The sequence below is a fragment of the Cucurbita pepo genome, unplaced genomic scaffold, assembly GCF_002806865.2.
Source record: "Cucurbita pepo subsp. pepo cultivar mu-cu-16 unplaced genomic scaffold, ASM280686v2 Cp4.1_scaffold000242, whole genome shotgun sequence".
NCBI classification, from domain to species: Eukaryota; Viridiplantae; Streptophyta; class Magnoliopsida; order Cucurbitales; family Cucurbitaceae; genus Cucurbita; species Cucurbita pepo.
This window is the reverse complement of record NW_019646496.1, coordinates 78,990-99,927: the sequence shown is the minus strand read 5'-3', so window position 1 is coordinate 99,927 and position 20,938 is coordinate 78,990. Positions and strand designations below refer to the sequence as shown.

The window sequence follows — 20,938 nt, the reverse complement described above, 5'->3', positions numbered from 1 at the left end:
ATGATCAAAGTTTGAGAGGGGACCTTGTAACGGATGAAGAATCTCAAGGTGGTGTTCTTTCGATCCGTAAAAGAAGAAGAACAGTTTATTATTGTGAAAATTTATCCTTTGATAATCAAGATATGATCACCAACTTTATCTACTTGCGCGTTTTAATTATTCATTATGGGTTCATAACTGAACTGCCAGATACCATCACTAAATTGAAGCATTTGAGATATCTTGACATTTCGAAGCTTTACCATTTGCGGACTTTGAAGCTTGGAAGGGATGTAAAGCTTCCTACGAAGTTGAGAAAGTTGGTCAATTTAAGGCATTTAGAATTTAATCTTTTTCGTTCACATCAAAGTAAGCAAATGCCTAAACATTTAAGTCAAATGACTCAACTTCAAACGCTTTCTGGTTTTCTAGTTGGGTGTGATGACGGATGTAAGATTGAGGAGCTTGGACATTTAAAAGACCTTAAAGGTAAATTTAGTCTTTTACATCTCGAGCAAATCAAAAGTAAAACGGAGGCCATGGCTGCAAATTTAGTAGATAAGGAAAAAATTTCCGATCTATATTTTGAATGGAGTTTTGAAAGAGAAGACTGTGGTGAGAATGATTTGAATGTGTTGGAAGGGCTTCAACCACACAAAAGCCTTCAAGCATTGAGGATTCATAATTTTGGAGGTGAACTTCTACCCAATGGTATTTTTGTTGAAAACTTGGTTGAGCTAACTCTATACGGCTGCAAAAGATGTGAAACTTTACCAATGATTGGACAGTTGCCTAAACTTGAGGTTCTTGAAATTCGTGAGCTAAATGGTATAAAAAGTATTGGAGACGAATTTTATGAGAATTATCGCGAAAGGAGAACTTTATTTCCTAAATTGAAGACATTTGAAATTTTGCACATGGAGAGTTTAGAGGAGTGGGAAGAAGTTGCTACTATTTCGAGTTGTATAACTTTTCCTCATCTCGAAAGTTTGGCGATTCGTTTTTGTCTAAAACTAACGAATATTCCAGACATTTTTGCAACTTATGGTCAAAGGTTGGAAGTTGACACTATTAATGCCAAGTTCTTTTCAAGCTTTCAAAGTCCTCCAAAGCTCCGATCTCTACACATTCATAATTGTACAAGTTTGATAAAGCTACCAAATTGGTTAGAATTCTATAGCTCACTCGAAGATTTGTGGATAGGCGACTTTTTTTATGATATTTATCCTCCAAATTTGCAAAATATGCAAAACTTGTCTTCATTAGGAATAAAAAACTTCCCTAATTTACCAGAGGGGCTTGGTGGTATTCATAACTTGAAAACATTGGTAATTAAAGGGCCAATGTTGGGTTATGATTGGAGTCGATTCATACCCTTCAATTTGCTTGAAGTTCTTGAGTTGCATGAAACAGGAACTAATAGTTTAACACAACTTCCTCAACAACTTGAGCTTCTCACTGCTTTAAGATCGTTGCATATTGAGAATTTTAATGACATTGAATCTTTGCCAGAATGGTTAGGAAACATTACATCTTTGGAGACATTAGAATTATGTCGGTGCAGAAATTTGAAAAACTTGCCCTCGAGAAAAGCCATGTCAAATCTAACTAAATTAAATCGTTTAAGAGCGTATGAATGTTCCTGGCTTGAAGTTGGTGAAGGGACCCATGTACTCTAAAAGAACTATTTAAAGTTTGTTTGTGTTTTTTTTTTTTAATGTTTTTATTAGCCTAAGTAAAGTTATAGTTATATTTCTTGTATTTGGACCACCGTATTAATTTTGTTATTAATAATAATACTAATATTGTTATTATTATTGAAATTAATTCCTGCTTCAATTGGAGCACCTCTTTAAGATTATTGCATGTTGAGTGTTTTAACGACGTTGAATCTTCGCTAGAATGTTTGAGAAAGGTTACATATTTGGAGACATTAGTGATAATCAATGCATAAATTTGAAAAGCTTTTCATAAAAGAAGTCATGTCAAATATAACCCGATTAAAAAACGAGGGTATGAAGATAAAAGTGATCCTTAGCACACATCTATAACAACTCATACTCAAGATTCCGACTAAAATTTGGAACATGGATTTGACAATTGATGACCTTGTCATTCTCTCCTTAGTCAATGCTCTAACCCAATTTGGAGTAAAATGTTCCCTATTATTGTAGAGTAGGGACTCTTAATGGTTTGAATTTTTGGTTTGGTCGCTTAAAAGCAATCGTGAGTTGCTTCAATCTCCATTATGCAATTCTTCGTTTATTCTTCGATTTCCTACCAAGACAAATCTAAGGTAGACTATCAATCCCTGAGGCCATGGGTAGAGAAGCTTGAAGGTATCGTCTTCGAAGCCGAAGTTTTACTTGATGAGATCTCTTATGAAGATGTTCAACTTAAGGTAGAAACTACAAAAGATCTGATGGTATGTAGTTTCGTTTCATTCTCCAAGAATTTCCTTCTTTTTCGTTTCCAAATGACAAATAAAATCACGGTTGTTAAAAAGTTAGATGTTAGATAAAGGTTATGTTAGATAAAAGCATGGTGGTTCTTTATTTACCTTTTACACGTTTTTAGGTTAGAATAGTTAGATAAGTGTTTAGTTGACTAGTGTGATTTTTAGGGTAGAATAGTTATTTAAATAATGAATCTAATCATAAACTAATTACCACTTTTTTCATCAAGATCAAGGTCAAATCACAAGTTTCCTTATCTCTCTTCTTTTTACTCTTTCGGTTTTCATTTTCTTAGAACAAATTTCCTTAGGTGTTCCGTCAACTTTTTCCTCTCATCAAGGTCGATTGTCAAAAGACAACCACTCGTATCAAAGCCTAGTTTAATCTAGTAGGGGGAGCCAAGTTTATCAAAGCTAAGTTGATTAGCTCAATTTTGATTTCTAGGTAGATTTTCTAGATATCTCTTTCTATTCTCCTTGTATATATAGAGCATTCTTCCTCTTCAAAATTCAATAATCTCATCAATTATTCAATCAATCCCTCTTTCACTAACAGTCTTCAAAGCCAAAGTTTTACTTGATGAGATCTCTTATGAAGATGTTCGACGTAAGGTAGAAACTACAAAAGATCTGATGGTATGTAGTTTCGTTTCATTCTCCAAGAATTCCCTTCTTTTTCGTCTCCAAATGACAAATAAAATCACCGTTGCTAAAAAGTTAGATGTTAGATAAAGGTTATGTTAGATAAAAGCATGGTGTTTCTTTGTTTACCTTTTACACGTTTTTAAGGTAGAATAGTTAGATAAGTGTTTAGTTGACTAGTGCCATTTTTAGGATAGAATAGTTATTTAAATAATGAATCTAATCATAAACTAATTACCACTTTTTTCATCAAGATCAAGGTCAAATCACAAGTTTCCTTATCTCTTATTTTTACTCTTTCTGTTTTCATTTTCTTAGGAACAAATTTCCTTAGGTGTTCCGTCAACTTTTTTCTTAGGGGAGCCAAGTTTATCAAAGCTAAGTTGATTAGCTCAATTGGTTAGCAAAATTACACACATTCAATACTATAGTTGTGACTACAAAGAGGGTTAAAGTTGCAGGTCATGATCATTGTTGGTCTTTATTTGCATATTTTATCCGTTGGTAACCAACGTAATGATGGAGGATATTGGAGCGACGTATTTTGATATTTTGTTGTCTTGCTCATTGTTTCAAGATGTTGTCAAGGATGCGAGAGGAAAATTTGAACATTGTGAATGATCAAAATTTGAGTTTAGATGAATTATCTCAAGGTGAGAAAGATCTTTTGATTATTAAAGAAAAAAGAACACTCTATTGTATTACAAATGTAGTCTTTGATATTCACGATAAGGTCACCAACTCCATCTACTTGCGCGTTCTAATTTAGAATTATTTTTCATAAGTAAATTGCTAGATTGAATCATTAAAGTGAAGCATTGGAGATATCTAGACATTACAAAGTCTTCCATAGATGTGTTCCCAAACTCTATTGTTTTACTTTACAATATACAAACCTTGAAGCTTCGAGAGAATACTACAGAGCTTCCCACACAGTTGAGAAAGTTGGTCAATATAAGACATTTAGAATTTAATTGGGATTTTTTCTATCGAACTAAGCAAATGCCTAAGAAATTGAGTCGATTGACTCAACTTAAAACGCTTTCTTATTTTGTAGTTGGGTTTGATGAAGGATGTAAGATTGAGGAGCTTGGACCTTTAAAATACCTTAAAGGTAAATTGAGCATTTTTTATTTTGAACGAGTCAAAAGTAAAAAGGAGGCCATGGCTCCAAGGGAGAAGAAAATTATTATGATCTATGTTTTAAATGGAGTTCTAGCAAAAAAAAAAAGAAAGACTTTGATGACAATGATTTGAATGTGTTGGAATGGCTTCAACTAAACATAAACCTTCAAGCCTGGAGTATTTTTAACTTATTTCCAGTGGTATTTTCGTTGAAAACTTGGTTGAACTACATCGTTTCTATTGCAACAGATGTGAAACTTTGTCACTGCTTAGATAGTTGTCACTGTGTTTTTTTTTTTTTTTAATTTGGAATTGTTTTTTTAAAATATAATAATGTTTGATTTTAAATTGCATAGAGTTTTATAGTATTTTTTTAAGATGTACTCGTGACAATTATATTTTATTAATTATTTTTTAATACATATGAGTTTGTGAGTCTTTAAAAATTGTGAAGTTTTCATATTTATAAGTATTGAAACTTATCAATTACTTAAAAATATTTTTTGGAAAATAAGAAAATGAAAAATCTACCAAGAAACAAACTTATATTAAAAAGAAATCAAATTAACGTTAGGTTTGTAGTCTTGCATTGATAGTAAAGGGTGTTAGATAAGGTTTTTGTATGCTTTTATTCTTTCTGGTGCACACAAATTATCTTAATTGCGTGGCGCAAGCCATGCTAAGGGATGTTGACACACAATGAGACAAACCTTTACTCCCTGAAGCTATGGGTGAAGAACTTTGAAGATATTGTCTTTGAAGCCAATATTTTACTTGATGAGTTCGCTTATGAAGACATTCGATGCAAAGTGGGAATCGAGTTGCTTTTCTTTTCATTCTCCAAAAAAATCACTTGCTTTTCTTCTCAAAATGGAAAATAAAATCACAACCATTGCTAAAAAGCTGGATGAGCTAGTTTCTACAAAAGGTCCTCGGGGATGTGTTGCTACAACATCCAATGAAACTGTAACTAATCTTAACCAAGTTCGAGAGACGGACTCCTTTCCTAATGAAAATTCGTGTTATTGAAAGGGAAACTCAAGTATCAAATACAGTAGATAAGCTACTTGCCCTTAATAATCAAAAACTCTAGCTGTTTTACTCATTGTTGGTACAGGTGAATTAGGAAAAACAACTCTGATGAAGGAGGTTTTCCATCATGATATGATAAGGAAGAATTTTGATACAACCATATGGGTATGTGTGTCTGATCCTTTTAAAATCAACAAAATTTTAAGAGCAATCGTGGGATCCTTGAATCCTACCTTTTGTGGCTCGATGAAATGGAAGTCATTCTTCAAGAGCTCACAAAATTGTTGAGTGACAAAAATTATTTTCTTGTGCTTGATGATGTTTGATATCAAAAACTTGATTGATGGAATGAGTTGAGGGCTTGTTTGCTATAGATCAATCAAAATAAGGGAAATGCTATAGATGTGACTACCAAGAGTGATAAAATTGAAATTATGAAGACAAATTAAAGACGATAATTCCTGATGTTATTCGAGGACAATTTGTTAAAAAATTTGGTGGCATACCATTGGCATACCATTGGGTGTGAAAGTGTTGGAGTGAAATTTGGGGAATTGCAATTAACTTTGGAAAATCTAGAGAGAATGACATTACCAAAGGAAGATCTTATTTTATCCATAATCAAGTAAAGTGCGGACCATCTACCATCTTCCTCAATGAAACAATGATCTGCCTGCGGTTCAAATTTTCCACCGGACTTTCTCTTCTACAAGAAAGAACTTGTTCAAATGTGGATAGCACAAGGGTTTATTCAACCATCCAATGGAAGCAATGTAACGATGGAGGATATTGGAGCGAGATATTTCGATATTTTGTTATCTCGCTCCTTGTTTCAAGATGTTTTAAAGGATGAGAGACCAAAAATTATATATGGTAAGATGCATGATCTTCTATATGAGGTCGCATGTGCTATTTCAAATGATTAAAATTTGAGAGAGACCTTGAAACAAATGGAAAATCTCATGGCAATGAACTTCTTTCGATCCGTTAAAGAAGAAGAATTTATCATTGTGAAAATTTATCCTTTGATAATCCAGATATGATCACCAACTTCATCTACTTGCGCGTTTTAATTATTAAGAATGAGTAAAAATTGGTAGTTAAAAGGCCAATGCAAGTTTATTAGTGGAGTCAATTCATACCCTTCAATTTGCTAGAAGTTCTTGAGTTTCATGAAACGGAAACTAATAGTTTGACACAACTTCCTCGACAACTTGAGCTCTTCACTGCTTTAAGATCGTTGAGTATTGAGAATTTTAATGGCGTTGAATCTTTACCAAAATGGTTGGGAAACGTTACATCTTTGGAGACATTATAATTATGTTGCTGCACAAATTTGTAATACTTATCCTCAAAAGAAGCAATGTCAAATTTAACTAGATTGAATCGTTTGATAATGTATGAATGTTCTCAACTTGAAATTGATAAAAGTGGTGAAAAAGATTTTCATGTACCCAATATAATATCCGTGTATGCTTTTATGTTTGATATTTGTCTTTTTACCNCTTGTGCTTGATGATGTTTGATATCAAAAACTTGATTGATGGAATGAGTTGAGGGCTTGTTTGCTATAGATCAATCAAAATAAGGGAAATGCTATAGATGTGACTACCAAGAGTGATAAAATTGAAATTATGAAGACAAATTAAAGACGATAATTCCTGATGTTATTCGAGGACAATTTGTTAAAAAATTTGGTGGCATACCATTGGCATACCATTGGGTGTGAAAGTGTTGGAGTGAAATTTGGGGAATTGCAATTAACTTTGGAAAATCTAGAGAGAATGACATTACCAAAGGAAGATCTTATTTTATCCATAATCAAGTAAAGTGCGGACCATCTACCATCTTCCTCAATGAAACAATGATCTGCCTGCGGTTCAAATTTTCCACCGGACTTTCTCTTCTACAAGAAAGAACTTGTTCAAATGTGGATAGCACAAGGGTTTATTCAACCATCCAATGGAAGCAATGTAACGATGGAGGATATTGGAGCGAGATATTTCGATATTTTGTTATCTCGCTCCTTGTTTCAAGATGTTTTAAAGGATGAGAGACCAAAAATTATATATGGTAAGATGCATGATCTTCTATATGAGGTCGCATGTGCTATTTCAAATGATTAAAATTTGAGAGAGACCTTGAAACAAATGGAAAATCTCATGGCAATGAACTTCTTTCGATCCGTTAAAGAAGAAGAATTTATCATTGTGAAAATTTATCCTTTGATAATCCAGATATGATCACCAACTTCATCTACTTGCGCGTTTTAATTATTAAGAATGAGTAAAAATTGGTAGTTAAAAGGCCAATGCAAGTTTATTAGTGGAGTCAATTCATACCCTTCAATTTGCTAGAAGTTCTTGAGTTTCATGAAACGGAAACTAATAGTTTGACACAACTTCCTCGACAACTTGAGCTCTTCACTGCTTTAAGATCGTTGAGTATTGAGAATTTTAATGGCGTTGAATCTTTACCAAAATGGTTGGGAAACGTTACATCTTTGGAGACATTATAATTATGTTGCTGCACAAATTTGTAATACTTATCCTCAAAAGAAGCAATGTCAAATTTAACTAGATTGAATCGTTTGATAATGTATGAATGTTCTCAACTTGAAATTGATAAAAGTGGTGAAAAAGATTTTCATGTACCCAATATAATATCCGTGTATGCTTTTATGTTTGATATTTGTCTTTTTACCATAGGTATCTTTCCATATATTGTTCTTTCCCTTTATTACTATTTTCATATCCTTGTAATTTATTTGATTATAAATAGAGAATTTTTCCACACCATTTAGGTGTGGTGGATTAAACAAACATTCTCATGGTATCAGAGCCATTTTGGTTTAGCAACCCGTATCCTTTCTTTTCAATGGCTTTTGAAATCTTCTACTGTTCTTCTCCACCACTGCTGTCTTTGACGTCGCAGGGGCCGTCGTCATGGCTGCCACATGCAAAGCCGATTGATTACTGTTCGGCTCCACCCTTTTGACCTCCAAATCATCCTTCGCCATACTCTGTACATACAACCTCACCTTTTCCAAACATAACCTCTCTCATTTTCTTCCGAATTTTCCCTTCATCCTTCATCCTTCGTAGAAACCCTAATCTTAGAATCTTCATCAACATTCCTCTTTAGAAATATATAGAATCTTGATAAGCCCATCGACCTTATGCAGAGATTTACCTTTGGAATTGGGCGCCGCACTGGCCTCTTCGCCAACCAAGTTGCCGCCGTCCTTCTCGCCAAAATTGGCTCCTTCGCCCAATGTGGCGACTCTTCCTGCTGCCCTTCTTGCCATAATTGGCTCCTTCGCCCAATGTGGCGACTCTTCCGACTTTAACATTGTCTTTGTCCCTTGCTCTAGGTTTCCCCTTCTACTCCTTGGGGTTAGACATATTCTCAGTAGAACCAAGGTAGCATCATCGCTAAGCGACAATCCCTCTTCATGGGTTAGACATATTCTCGTCGAAGCCAAGGCAGCGTCGCCGCTGAGCGACGATCCCTCTGCAATTTTCGATGGACAAGAAAGTGTTTCTCTACGCCTCCTCTGAACCAGGTTGTTGACATCTTCACGAAAAGTGTTTCAATATTGAATTAATGGTTCAAATAAACATATATTTTTTAAATCTGTATAAAAATATTAGTTTATTATTTTTAATATTGAATAAATTGTAAATTGATAAAAAAAAAAAAAAAAACATCTCTCTATCCGACCGCCAATGATTGCAATATATAAGTGTAATTGAGAGGTTTGCAAGTTTTTACGATCTCCACGGCATAGTTCTTCGGTTATTCTTCAATTTATGTTGGTTTGTTGTTATTCTCCCGGGCATAAATCAATAAGTCTTTTGACTTTTAAATAAGTTTGTGGTGAGTTGAACTTTGAGTTTAATTTTCCAGTTCTCGTCCTTATTATCGTACTCTAAAGGCTCTATGCGATCGTTATCTTGAAAAATCTCATAGTGTATCATCAACGACGTGAATATGTGGTTGCAAATTAAAAATTCATTGTTTCTCTATTCTAGCAAATCACTATTTTAAACCATTATTTATTTATTTATTACATTCGTTTTGAGGAAACTTTTCACCTACGATTCCATCCTTAATACCACTCGACTCTGAAAGGTAAGGTGATGAAGGTTTGGGATGGTGAGTTGTTACCCACCCAACAATCCTTTTAAAAGCCCGTCATCCTTAATCATATATCATATGAGTTCGATTTTTAGAAGAAACTATCGTAATCATTTAACGAGATCTCGTTACGAAATAAAAAGAATTTCAATAATTTAATATATGCTTTAGTTTCTTATTAAATATGAACAGAAATGTGGCCCATTCAAGTTAAGTTTAGTATTTTGATAATTTGATGATTTATATTGCCAACACCAATGAGGATGTGACGTCTATAATTATTATTTTTAAGTTATACTAAATTTCTACCTTACTCTACTTTAATAAAAAATAAAAATAAAAAAAAGGAAAAAAAATTATTTCATACTTTTCAAACATCAATTATTGTGTACCGGTTGGAGTCCGCATTGTTAAATGTGGTCAATAAGCTTAAGATAATAAAAGGGTGTTACATGGGGTTTGTGTATGCTTCATTCTGGTGCACACAATAGGTCACGAAGCGTTGACCTTTGAGAACCCAAGAACAGAAACATGGCGGAATTCCTGTGGACCTTTGCTGTACAGGAGGTGTTGAAGAAGACGATCAAGCTGGCGATAGAGCAGATCGGTATGGCATGGGGATTCAAGAACGAACTTTCAAAGCTTAAGGACTCTTTACTCATGGCGCAAGCCATTCTAAGGGATGTTGATAGAATTAAGGCAGATCTTGAATCCCTGAAGCTGTGGGTGACCAAGCTTGAGGATATCGTTTTTGAAGCCGATGTTTTACTTGATGTGCTCGCTTATGAAGATGTCCGACACAAGGTGGAATCTGGAAAAGGTACGATGGTACGTAATTTCGTCTCATTCTCCAAAAATCCCCTTGCTTTTCGTCTCAAAATGGCAAATAAAATCACAATCATTGCTAAAAAGTTGGATGAGCTAATTTCTACAAAAACTCCTCCATTTGTTGCTCTAACATCCAATGAGGAAGAAACTAATCTTAACCAAGTTAGAGAGACAGACTCATTTCCTGATAAAATTGGAGTTATTGGGAGAGAAACTGAAGTATCAAATATAGTGGATAAGCTGCTTGCCCTTAAGAATCAAGAAACTCTAGTTGTTTTGCCCATCGTTGGTACAGGTGGCTTAGGAAAAACAACTCTAGTGAAGGAAGTTTTCCATCATGATATGATAAGGAAGAATTTCGATACATTTATATGAGTGTGTGTGTCTAATCCTTTTAAAATCAATAAAATTTTAAGAGCAATCGTCGGATCCTTGAATTCTTCATTTAGTGGCTCAGAAGAAAGGGAAGTCATTCTTCGAGAGCTCCAAAATCTATTGAGTGTCAAAAAGTATTTTCTCGTGCTTGATGATGTTTGGAATGAGTTGAGGGCTTGTCTGCTAAAGATCAATCAAAATGTTGGAAGCGCTATAGTTGTGACTACGAGGAATGATAAAGTTGCCGAAATTATGGAGACAAATTACCGACATAATTTGAGGCAATTATCAGATGATCATTGTTGGTTTTTATTTGAAAAATGTGTATTTGGAAGTGATTTAGCAATAATTCCTGATGTCATTCGAGGACAACTTGTTAAAAAATTTGGTGGCATACCATTGGTGGTGAAAGTGTTGGGAGGAATGGTGAAATCATGCAAGAACGATGAGGAATTGCAATCGACTTTGGAGAATCTTGTGAGAATTGAATTACCAAAGAATGATCTTACTTTATCCACGATCAAATTAAGCGTGGACCGTCTACCATCTTCCTCATTGAAACAATGTTTTGCCTACTGTTCAAATTTTCCACCAGACTTTCTCTTCTATAAGAAAGAACTTGTTCGAATGTGGATAGCACAAGGCTTTATTCACCTACCCAATGGAAGCAATGTAACGATGGAGGATATTGGAGCGAGCTATTTCGATATTTTGTTGTCTCGCTCCTTGTTTCAAGATGTCGCCAAGGATGAGAGAGGAAAAATTATATATTGTAAGATGCATGATCATATACATGAGGTCGCATGTGTTATTTCAAATGATCAAAATTTGAGAGGGGACCTTGAAACAGATGGAAAATCTCAAGGTGATGAAGTTCTTTCGATCCGACAAAGAAGAATGACAGTTTATTGTTGTAAAAATATACACTCCGGAAATCAAGATATGATCATCAACTTCATCTACTTGCGCATTTTAATTATTGATGATGGGTTCATAACTGAATTGCCAAATACAATCGTTAAATTGAAGCATTTGAGGTATCTTGACATTTCAAAGTCTCGAATAAGTAAGCTCCCAAAATCTATTGTTTTGCTTTACAATTTGCAGACTTTGAAGCTTGGATGGGATGTAAAGCTTCCTACAGAATTGAGAAAGTTGGTCAACTTAAGGCATTTAGAATTTGATTTGTATTATTCAAATCGAACTAAGCAAATGCCTAAACATTTAAGTCGAATGACTCAACTTCAAACGCTTTCTGGTTTTATAGTTGGGTATGATAACGGATGTAAGATTGAGGAGCTTGGACCTTTAAAAGGCCTTAAAGGTAAATTATGGTTTTTATATCTCGAGCGAGTCAAAAGTAAACATGAGGCAATGGCTGCAAATTTAGCAGAGAAGGAAAATATTTCTGATCTATATTTTAAATGGAGTCTTGAAAGAGAAGACTGCGATGACAATGATTTGAACGTGTTGGAAGGGCTTCAACCACACAAAAACCTTCGAGCATTGAGGATCCACTGCTTTGGAGGTAAACTTCTACCCAATGGTATTTTTGTTGAAAATTTGGTTGAGCTACGTCTTTTTGGTTGCAGAAGATGTGAAACTTTACCAATGCTGGGACAATTGGCCAAACTTGAGTTTCTTGAAATTTGTGAGCTAAGTGGTTTAAAAAGTATTGGAGACGAGTTTTATGGGAATTATCGTAATAGCACAACTTTATTCCCTAAATTGAAAAGACTTGATATTTTGCAAATGGATAATTTAGAGCAGTGGAAAGAAATTGTTGTTGTATCAAATTGTACAACTTTTCCTCGTCTAGAAAGCTTAATCATTGAATCTTGTTTGAAACTAATGCACATTCCAAACATTTTTTCAACTCATAGGGAGAGATTGGAAGCTGACACTATTAATGCAAGGTTATTTTCAAGCGTTCAAAATCCTCCAAAACTTCGATCTCTACACATTTATAATTGTAAAAGTTTGATAAAGCTACCAAATTGGTTAGAAGTTTGTAGCTCACTTGAAAATATGTGACTTTGGTGATGATATTTCCTCTCCAAATTTGCAAAATATCCGAAGCTTGTCTTCATTAAGAATCTCAAACATTCATAGCTTGTCAAAGGGGCTTGGTGGTATTCATAACTTGAAATTTTTGGCAATTAAAGGGCCAATGAAAGGTTATAATTGGAGTCAATTCGTACCCTTCAATTCACTTGAAGTTCTTGAGTTGCATGAAACAGGAACTAATAGTTTAACACAACTTTCTCAACAAAACTTTCTCAACAACTTGAGTTCTTCACTGCTTTAAGATCGTTGAGTATTGAGAGTTTTAATGGCATTGAATGTTTGCCAGAATGGTTGGGAAATGTTACATCTTTGGAGACATTGGAATTACGTCGGTGCAGAAATTTGAAAAACTTACCCTCAAAAATAGCCATGTTAAATCTAAGCCGATTGAATGATTTGAGAGTGTACGGATGTTGTCAGCTTGAAGTTGATGAAGGTGGTGTTGAACGGGAAAAAGTTTCCCAGGTACCCAATGTTGATGTATTCTAACACAACTACTTTATGTGTTTCTTTTCTTCGTACTTTTTTTTTTTTATGAATATTTTTATTAGCATAAGTAAAATTATAATTATATTACTTTGTACTTAACAATTGTATTAATTTTCTACTTTATTAATTACTTCGGATTTCTCAATTGAACCATTGTAGAGATATGTGTAGCGGTTAAGAAAGAAGAAAACACAGAGAAAAGGCGAAAATAATAATAATAATAATTTTTCTTTTTAGAAATTTTTAGTCATTTTTTTATTAAACTTATCAATATATTATTTAAATTTCAAGAAACATGCAAGTCCTGAGCTTGTTCCAATAATTTTACTGGAAATAGGAAGAATAGGACTTCTGTTTCTTAATTTTTCTAATAATCTCTTTTCTGATGGTACACAATTTCTTTTCATTTTCTAAAAATCTCTTTGCTTTTTATCCGAATAAAATCACATTGCTAAAAAATTGGATGAGCTAGTTTCTACAAAAAGTCTTCAGGATGTGTTGCTGATGTGTGCGTTCTTAAGAGTCCCGAAACTCTAGTTGTTTCACCCATTGTTGGTATAGGTGGATTAGGAAAAACAACTCTAGTGAAGGAGATTTTAGGAAAAATTTCAATACAACTATAAGGGTATGTGTGTCTCTCATCCTTTTAAAATCTAACAAAATTTTAAGAGCAATTGGGGATAGTCATTCTATAGAGCTCAAACAATTGTTGAGTGACAAAAATTATGAGAAACTGATGTATGGAATGGGTTGAGGACTTATTTTCTAAAAATCAATCAAAATGTCGGAAGTGCTATAGTTGTGAATACCAAGAGTGATAAAGTTGCAGAAATTATGGAGACAAACTACGGACCTAATCGGTTCAATGAAAGTGTATATGAAAGTGTTGGGAGGAACGGTGAAATCAACAATGATGAGGAATTGCAATGGAGTTTTAGCAAGAATTGAATTACCAAAGAGGGGAGGAGGGAGGGTTTGCAGCAAGTGGCGATGAGACGTGGAGAAAGGATATAGCAATTAATTAGAAACCTAATCGGTTCAATTCTGTTCAGGTTGCAACTTGAGCTTTTATTTTCTTATGACCCAAAAAGGAGATGAGAATTGCAAAGCACAACATTTTACCTCACTCACTTGAAGCATTTGGCATCCAACAAAGCCTCTCCTTCAAAAGGCTCCTTATCTTCAATCATCTGGTTGACTCGTTCCTTCTGCGCCTCATCTGATATCTCAACCTTTCTCCATTCATAAAGCTCCATGTCGTAGCACTCATCCACCACAAATTGTGGGATCTCTTGACCACGGAAAAGCCACAGCCCCTTCACTTTAAATGGAGCCTCCGATCCAATCACTAACATCTTCCCAAAAGCATACTTCCGAGCAAGATCCATTCGCTGGAGAAATCCGCCAACCTTGTTCAATGTTACGAACGAAACAGTATTCTCGTCGTTGTACTTATAATCACAGAACCAAAGAGAATACCCCTCTGGATCATACATCTCCCAAAATCCTGCAACAAATTTAAAACAATGTTTATACATATGTGGTAGTTAAACTAAATGCAAACCACGGAAAATAATACCTTCATCAAGAACATCAGTAGAGTGGTAATGCATTTTTTGTTGTGCATTTTTTTTGGGTACATTATCAAGTTTGTTTGAAGAAATAAAAACATGTGCTTGTAACTGTAGGTAAGAATGCACTCAAATATCATAACTAAAAGGATTACTTAGTCCTAAAGAAAAGAAAAAGGGACATTTTCCGTAAAAGAAGCACTTTCTTTAATGCCATTTGAACCATTACTCAACAAATAACAAGGTTCCCCTCTTGTCTGCCTGCTCAAATCGAACAAAGATGCAATCATTTTCAAAAGTAATTCATGGATTCGATGGAAATAAGAGCACCCGAAAAGGTTTCGTACCTTTAATTGCGATCTCCCGGAAGTTGGTTTTGGTATTTGAGTATAACCGCTTCCACTCATCCAGAATCATCTTACTGGGAGGAAGCAAATCAAGAGGATTCTTGGGTTTTGGCTTTGGTGTTTCATCGTCTCCCTCGCCAACGACAGCCTTGGGCTTCTCTTTTGCAGCTTCCTTTGTGGGTTCTTTCTTTACCTCATCTTTGGGGGTTTGCTTAGTAGATTGAATAGGTAGAACTGACTCTGCCTGCTTGACCTCACCCAGAATTCTTTTGATGTTTGGTTGATTGACCAAGGTCCAGAAGTATCTCTCAACGTGTGGGAAGTCTGAGGTAAAGCTCTTAGTCATGAGCTTAGTAAAACCCATAAACAGGTTACAAGTCATGATGATGTCAGCCAATGTTACAGAATGACCAACTAGGTAAGTGTTTGAAGCAAGGTATGTATTCAAAGCTCCCAAAGCCCTCTTCAATGCAGCAATTGCAGCTTCCTCGACCTTAGTTTAGGGGGGAAAAAAACATGTAGTTAGGTCAAATAAGATGAGCAATAATCAAGAGATAACTAAATTACTGTAAAAACTATGAATATGCAGTTTTTTGCAACCATAGAAGCTAGAACTTGACCACCAAATAATCCAAAAGGAAGAATTATAGTCATCGAAACAAGCTGAAAAGAAATCCGATAAATTAGGAGACTTCCAATTGGCCACAAAAATTACTTACAGGAGGAAGATAAGGAGCTCTCCCCATTCTAGGCCTATACCAAGTCACCATATTTGAATCTATCTCCAATGATGCAAAATCAATCCATTGTTCAATATGCCCCTGAAATATGGTTAAAAAAGACGACATGATAGTTAAGGGGTCGTAAAATGAAGAACGTTTACAAGGCAAAGAATACACTTTGGTCCATAATGCTCAGGTGTTTTTTCAATTTGGTTCTTATTGTTTAAATAGCTTCAGTTTACCCTCTTACGTTTTAACATTTTTCAATTATATTCTAACCACTAAAGGAATGCATAATCCAACTTACATACTCAATAACAGATGAACCACACAGAGTAGTATCAGCCTTCAAGCGTGCAACTGCACCATCAAATACACAAACAAATTTAAATACAATCACTTAACCAACCTAAGGTTTAGCAAATGGTTCACATCATTTACCATAGCGAGCTATCGCATTACTCTCAAATATGGGGCCATCGGGCGTTTCCAAAACAGGGACCTAAAAACGTGAGAGAAATTTTTTCATATAATGTTAAATTTTTCTATAATTCATATGTCAGCCAACAACATAGAAACCAACCTTCCCAAGAGGGTTCATCTTGACAAACTCCGGAGTTTTGTTTGAAACGCCCATCTCAAAGTCCGGGACCAATTTCACTTCGACTCCATTGTACTGTGCAACAATGAGAGCCTTGAAACCATTTTTATTCGTCTTTCCTGCGTGCAAGACCTGCAATCAAACCCGAATCACACATACTTGAAAACTTTAATTCTTCTTTTGACTGCAATTCATGGACATTTATCCTTAAAAGAGAATTAATACACACACAGCCAATTTCTCAAAACTCTTAACATAACTCATCGGCCGAACAGGGTTCAANTTTTTTTTTTTTTTTTTTTTTTTTTTTTTTTTTTTTTTTTTTTTTAAATGCTGATACAAGTATCGATCACATACCAGTGCCATTGATTGCTAAACAGAGAAATGCTCCACGTTCTTGCTTCGGATCTGACGATAGAAGTGAACAGAATCAAGTGTGCAATCAACAGTAAATGAAAATTATAAGAAGTTTCAATAATGGCAAAGAAGGAACAAAAAAGTTGTTCATGAATAAACAGAAGAAGCAAAAATTGAGGATGATTAGGTTTGAAGATTGAATTGGAGAATTAGAAAGATGCGAGGAGGAGCGTAATTGCAGAAGCAAGAGAGGCAGTAGGAAGCGAAGGAAGTTGGGAAATAAAGTAGGGCTTTGCAGTTCGGTACTAAGTACCCAAAATCGAGCATAAAATTTTACCAAAAAATGTTAATCCAAAATCACAAAACAAAATTTTTACTCCCCACGGTAACATTTCATAGTAACATAGGCGGAAATACACCATTTAATTTTCATAAAATATCACCTTTATGTTTTACCTTCATCTTAAAACATACCCATAAAAACTTACGTGTTTTACTAATACCTTCAAAATAACACAACAAAAATTAAATTAAATAAATAAACATTTAATTTAAAAATATTTTATTCTAACTTCAATCTAAAAAATGAACGTGACTACTGTATGCATATGTCATGGCCTCAAGCTATGATGTCAACGTCAGCTGTACAGGAATGTCTTGCCTTAATCTGAAATAGAAGTACCACGTGACTTGAGTATTTAAAAAAATATTCAGTAGGTGACTCCACTATTGGGGGTTAAATACAAAACATGTTAATGCAACGACAGAACCTATCATATCAGTTTATTTTTCTACAGCACTATCCTAACGGGAAGCTTGGATGTGTATCATATACTTTACACACAGCTCACACGTGTGAGTATGGACTCACTAGTCAGTTCGCACACCGCTGGACCCCTTTCCTTGTTGGGCAAGTAGGCTCTGGTAGCTCTTTGTGCTGGACACCCGTTAGAATTAGCAACCATCACGCCAGTATTATGTAAAACATAATGATAGTTCTCCTGCCTATTAGTGTATGCGTCCGTACCATCGTGATGGAATAGGGGTATCCCCTAATGCATGAGCACACATAATGCATGAGGTCTCAATATTTTTCCATTTTCAACATTATTAAATATAACACTGCTATCGTTTTTCATTCATATCATATCATTTCTCATTTTTTAGTTCTCATAGCATGCATAATTCTAACGATGTTATATTTCATGTCATTTATCGTGATATCACGTCATTCATAACATGTTGTATACATACAATTTAAGAGATAACATAACGTCCCATGCTTTTAACGTAACATTTTGTAACGTGCGATTAATACAACAATTACCTCAACCGTCACACAAAAAAATCTAAACATAACATATTCACATTACAATATATCATATCATAAACATGTCAATTTATCACCTATCTCGTACCATAACATATTTCATATTATTTTCATATCATATCACAACATATAAATATATATATCTATCTGTAATTCACAGGTCGTATCATAATTATATCATATCGTAAACACTTTGAGGTCATATTGTTCCCTAATTTATCATAGCCTTAGTGTTCATATACATATCACAGTCATATCGTTACATGAACGTAACTTAGTCGTATCGTTACAGGAACGTATCGTAAGACTATCGTTCTATTAGTCTATCATAATCATATCTCTTTCTACCCATAACCTAACTGTATTTTTTTTTATCAATCAATCGTGACCATATCGTTTTTATCAATCTCTCATATCCATAGCACTTCGATACGTAACCTAACCTTACCGTTTCATAAACATATCCTACTCCTATCGTTACATTATGTTTAGTGCATCATTCTCGTATCCTATCTCAAACATATCATTGAACACATCGTACCGTAAATATTATCATACAATTCACATATTATAACATATATATATATATACCATATCATAAGCATATCGATCCATAAACAATTCACACATATCAATATATATGACACATGCAGAACCACGGGGCACGTGATACATCAAATATAATCATGCGTGTAAGGACACTTACTTAGATGGTCTTAGCTGAATTTCTATCTAACACCAAATTACCTTGCTTTTATCTCTCAAATTTGTTCCCACTTATGTCAAGGGCTTCACCTTATCATCCGGGTACAACAAAGATACCTTGGATCTATTCATTTGGCTAGGATTTACTAGAATTCATATGAAATTATTGACCTAAATAATTGCAACAATCTAGAGAAGATGTAAGACATAATTGATTGGGAGGAATCACAATGAAATTATGATAAAAAGAAAAGAAATAATTTAATATATATACCTTAAAGAGCTACATCTCTATTCACATACATAGCATTTATCTATGAAGACCATTTTCTTTGTTCTCAAATATGATGTTTGACGTTGTAGCTTATTAATTGAGGGAGGTTGGAGTGAGAGGTCAAGGGAGAAGAGTGAATAAGATAATTTGATTACAACAATTAGTAACCCTAATTATATTATATTTCGGTAGCAGATAAAAGCAGTCTTCCCAGCTTCCCTTAAATCTCTTATCAGCCACTTTCCACCCAAATCTCAGTTTCCCGCTCGTCAACTCTGTCTAGAACGCTTTTGTAGTTAGATTCCTCTCAACTTTATGCAAATTTATCCTCCCAAAAGAATGTTGTTCAAAAAGGAGACTTCTTTTTCGATTTGTGATACTTTTATTGTAAATTTGTGATACTTTTAGAACCGAACCTACAACAGCACCCTAGCCCAACGCTTCATCTAGTCCAATGCCAGTGGTCTACTCGTGCAGCCAGCTCTAGCAACCAACCTAAACGCTTCGGCCAAACCCCTAGTCCCACAAGTTAGCCTAGCATCCACATACGTAAGCGACCCAATCCCAACGAAGCCTCCACCTAGTCTACAGCCCATTTGCGCGCCCACTCGACCAACTTGCGTGCTTACCCACTCTCTTTCTCAAAGCTATAGCTGGCGGCCGACTCAGTTTAGTCGCTTCGAGCCGTTTTCTCGGCTTCCCTCGGCTAAACAATTGTTTCATACCAATTTGGACCATTTCGAGGTCATTTTTTATGCATTTGGAAGTGTTTGAGGTCGATAACTTTTAGCCAATTTAAAATACTTAAAGCTATGGATCAAATAGTAAAGTAAGGTAGAATTAGTTTCTTAAATATGGTCTAGTTAGGAACTTTAGTATTTTTTCAGCTTAGGCCAACACGTAAGTGAGCTGATTGTTAGAATGCCTTCAGGCTAGATTGGACCAATGGTATGATATGTGATTAATGTTAAGGATATTTAGTCATCCATTACGGTTTACGACACGTACCATATTTGACCTTTTATTAAAGATAAATATCTAGATATTGCCTTATGTTGACCGTATGTATCATATTTGACATTTTATTATAAATAAATATATTGTATCTATTTAGTGCTCTTATCATTTATTGTTTTTTCTATTTCATTTGTAATTTATTTGATGATTATATATAGAGAATTTCACCACCATTTAGCAATATTCTCCTACTATAAAATCTCTTTCGATTTAACAACCTCGATTCTTTATTTTTAATGGTTTTTGAAACCTCTACTCATCTTCTTCTCCACCACCACTGGCGGCTTTGATGCCGCAGGGATAGTTTTCATGGCTGCTACAGACAGAGTCGATTGATTACTCTTCTGCTCTACCCTTTTGGCCTCCAAATCATCCTTTGCAGGCCCACCCTTCGCTAGACTCGGTACATACAACCTCACCTTTTCCAACACAATCAGTTTTCCCTTAGCCAACATAGCCTCTTCCATTTTCTTCCCAATCGGCCCTTCATCCTTCACAGAAACCCTAACCTCAGGATTCTCATCAGCATTCTCTTCGAAAATATATGGAATCTCAACAAGCTCATCGACCTTCTACAGAGATTTACCTTCAAAATTCAGGAGCTACACTGTCCTCTTCGCCAACCAAGTTGTCGCTGGCCTCCTCGCCAAAATTGGCTCCTTCGCCCACTATGGCGATTCTTCCGGCTTCAACACTGTCTTTGCCCCTTACTCCGGAGGGCGTGGCTCCCTCTTTGTCCATTGGAGCTTCACTGCTGCTACTTCTCCATCGGCTCCGCCTACTGCTCCGTCGCTGGTCTCCAGTCCTGTCAATAGTGGTGCTGTGAACAAAATCGTTGTCTCTTGATCTATCATTGTGGCTCTTCACTCACTGTTGATGGTT

At 35.0% G+C, this 20,938-nt stretch overlaps 3 protein-coding genes across 3 annotated transcripts; 2 read left to right on the top strand and 1 right to left on the bottom strand.

The window, feature by feature from the left end:
• Window positions 1–377: 377 nt before the first annotated feature.
• LOC111784608 (putative disease resistance protein RGA3) lies at window positions 378–1,658 on the top strand. Its single transcript, XM_023665260.1, has one exon. It carries the CDS (start codon window positions 378–380, stop codon window positions 1,656–1,658), a length of 1,281 nt encoding a protein of 426 aa, XP_023521028.1.
• A 9,170-nt stretch (window positions 1,659–10,828) lies between these two features.
• LOC111784607 (disease resistance protein RGA2-like) lies at window positions 10,829–12,610 on the top strand. The gene has a single exon (XM_023665259.1). It carries the CDS (start codon window positions 10,829–10,831, stop codon window positions 12,608–12,610), a length of 1,782 nt encoding a protein of 593 aa, XP_023521027.1.
• Window positions 12,611–14,130: 1,520 nt separating this feature from the next.
• LOC111784613 (elongation factor 1-gamma-like) lies at window positions 14,131–17,027 on the bottom strand. The gene is made up of 7 exons (XM_023665264.1): window positions 16,731–17,027; window positions 16,356–16,505; window positions 16,214–16,274; window positions 16,080–16,132; window positions 15,770–15,871; window positions 15,051–15,543; window positions 14,131–14,639 (listed from the first exon to the last, which is right to left on the bottom strand). The coding sequence occupies exons 1-7, from the start codon at window positions 16,737–16,739 to the stop codon at window positions 14,260–14,262; spliced, it is 1,248 nt and encodes a 415-aa protein (XP_023521032.1). The 5' UTR covers window positions 16,740–17,027; the 3' UTR covers window positions 14,131–14,259.
• Between the last annotated feature and the right edge of the window lie 3,911 nt (window positions 17,028–20,938).

Excerpts from the sequence above, each read along its gene's own strand:
- LOC111784607 (XM_023665259.1), top strand. The coding sequence starts at position 10,829 with ATGGAGACAAATTACCGACATAATTTGAGGCAATTATCAGATGATCAT.
- LOC111784613 (XM_023665264.1), bottom strand. Across the intron at positions 16,133-16,213 it reads TAATGCGATAGCTCGCTATG|TTGCACGCTTGAAGGCTGAT; the intron begins GTAAATGATGTG and ends TTGATGGTGCAG. Across the intron at positions 15,872-16,079 it reads GTTCATCTGTTATTGAGTAT|GGGCATATTGAACAATGGAT; the intron begins GTAAGTTGGATT and ends ACCATATTTCAG.
- LOC111784608 (XM_023665260.1), top strand. The coding sequence starts at position 378 with ATGACTCAACTTCAAACGCTTTCTGGTTTTCTAGTTGGGTGTGATGAC.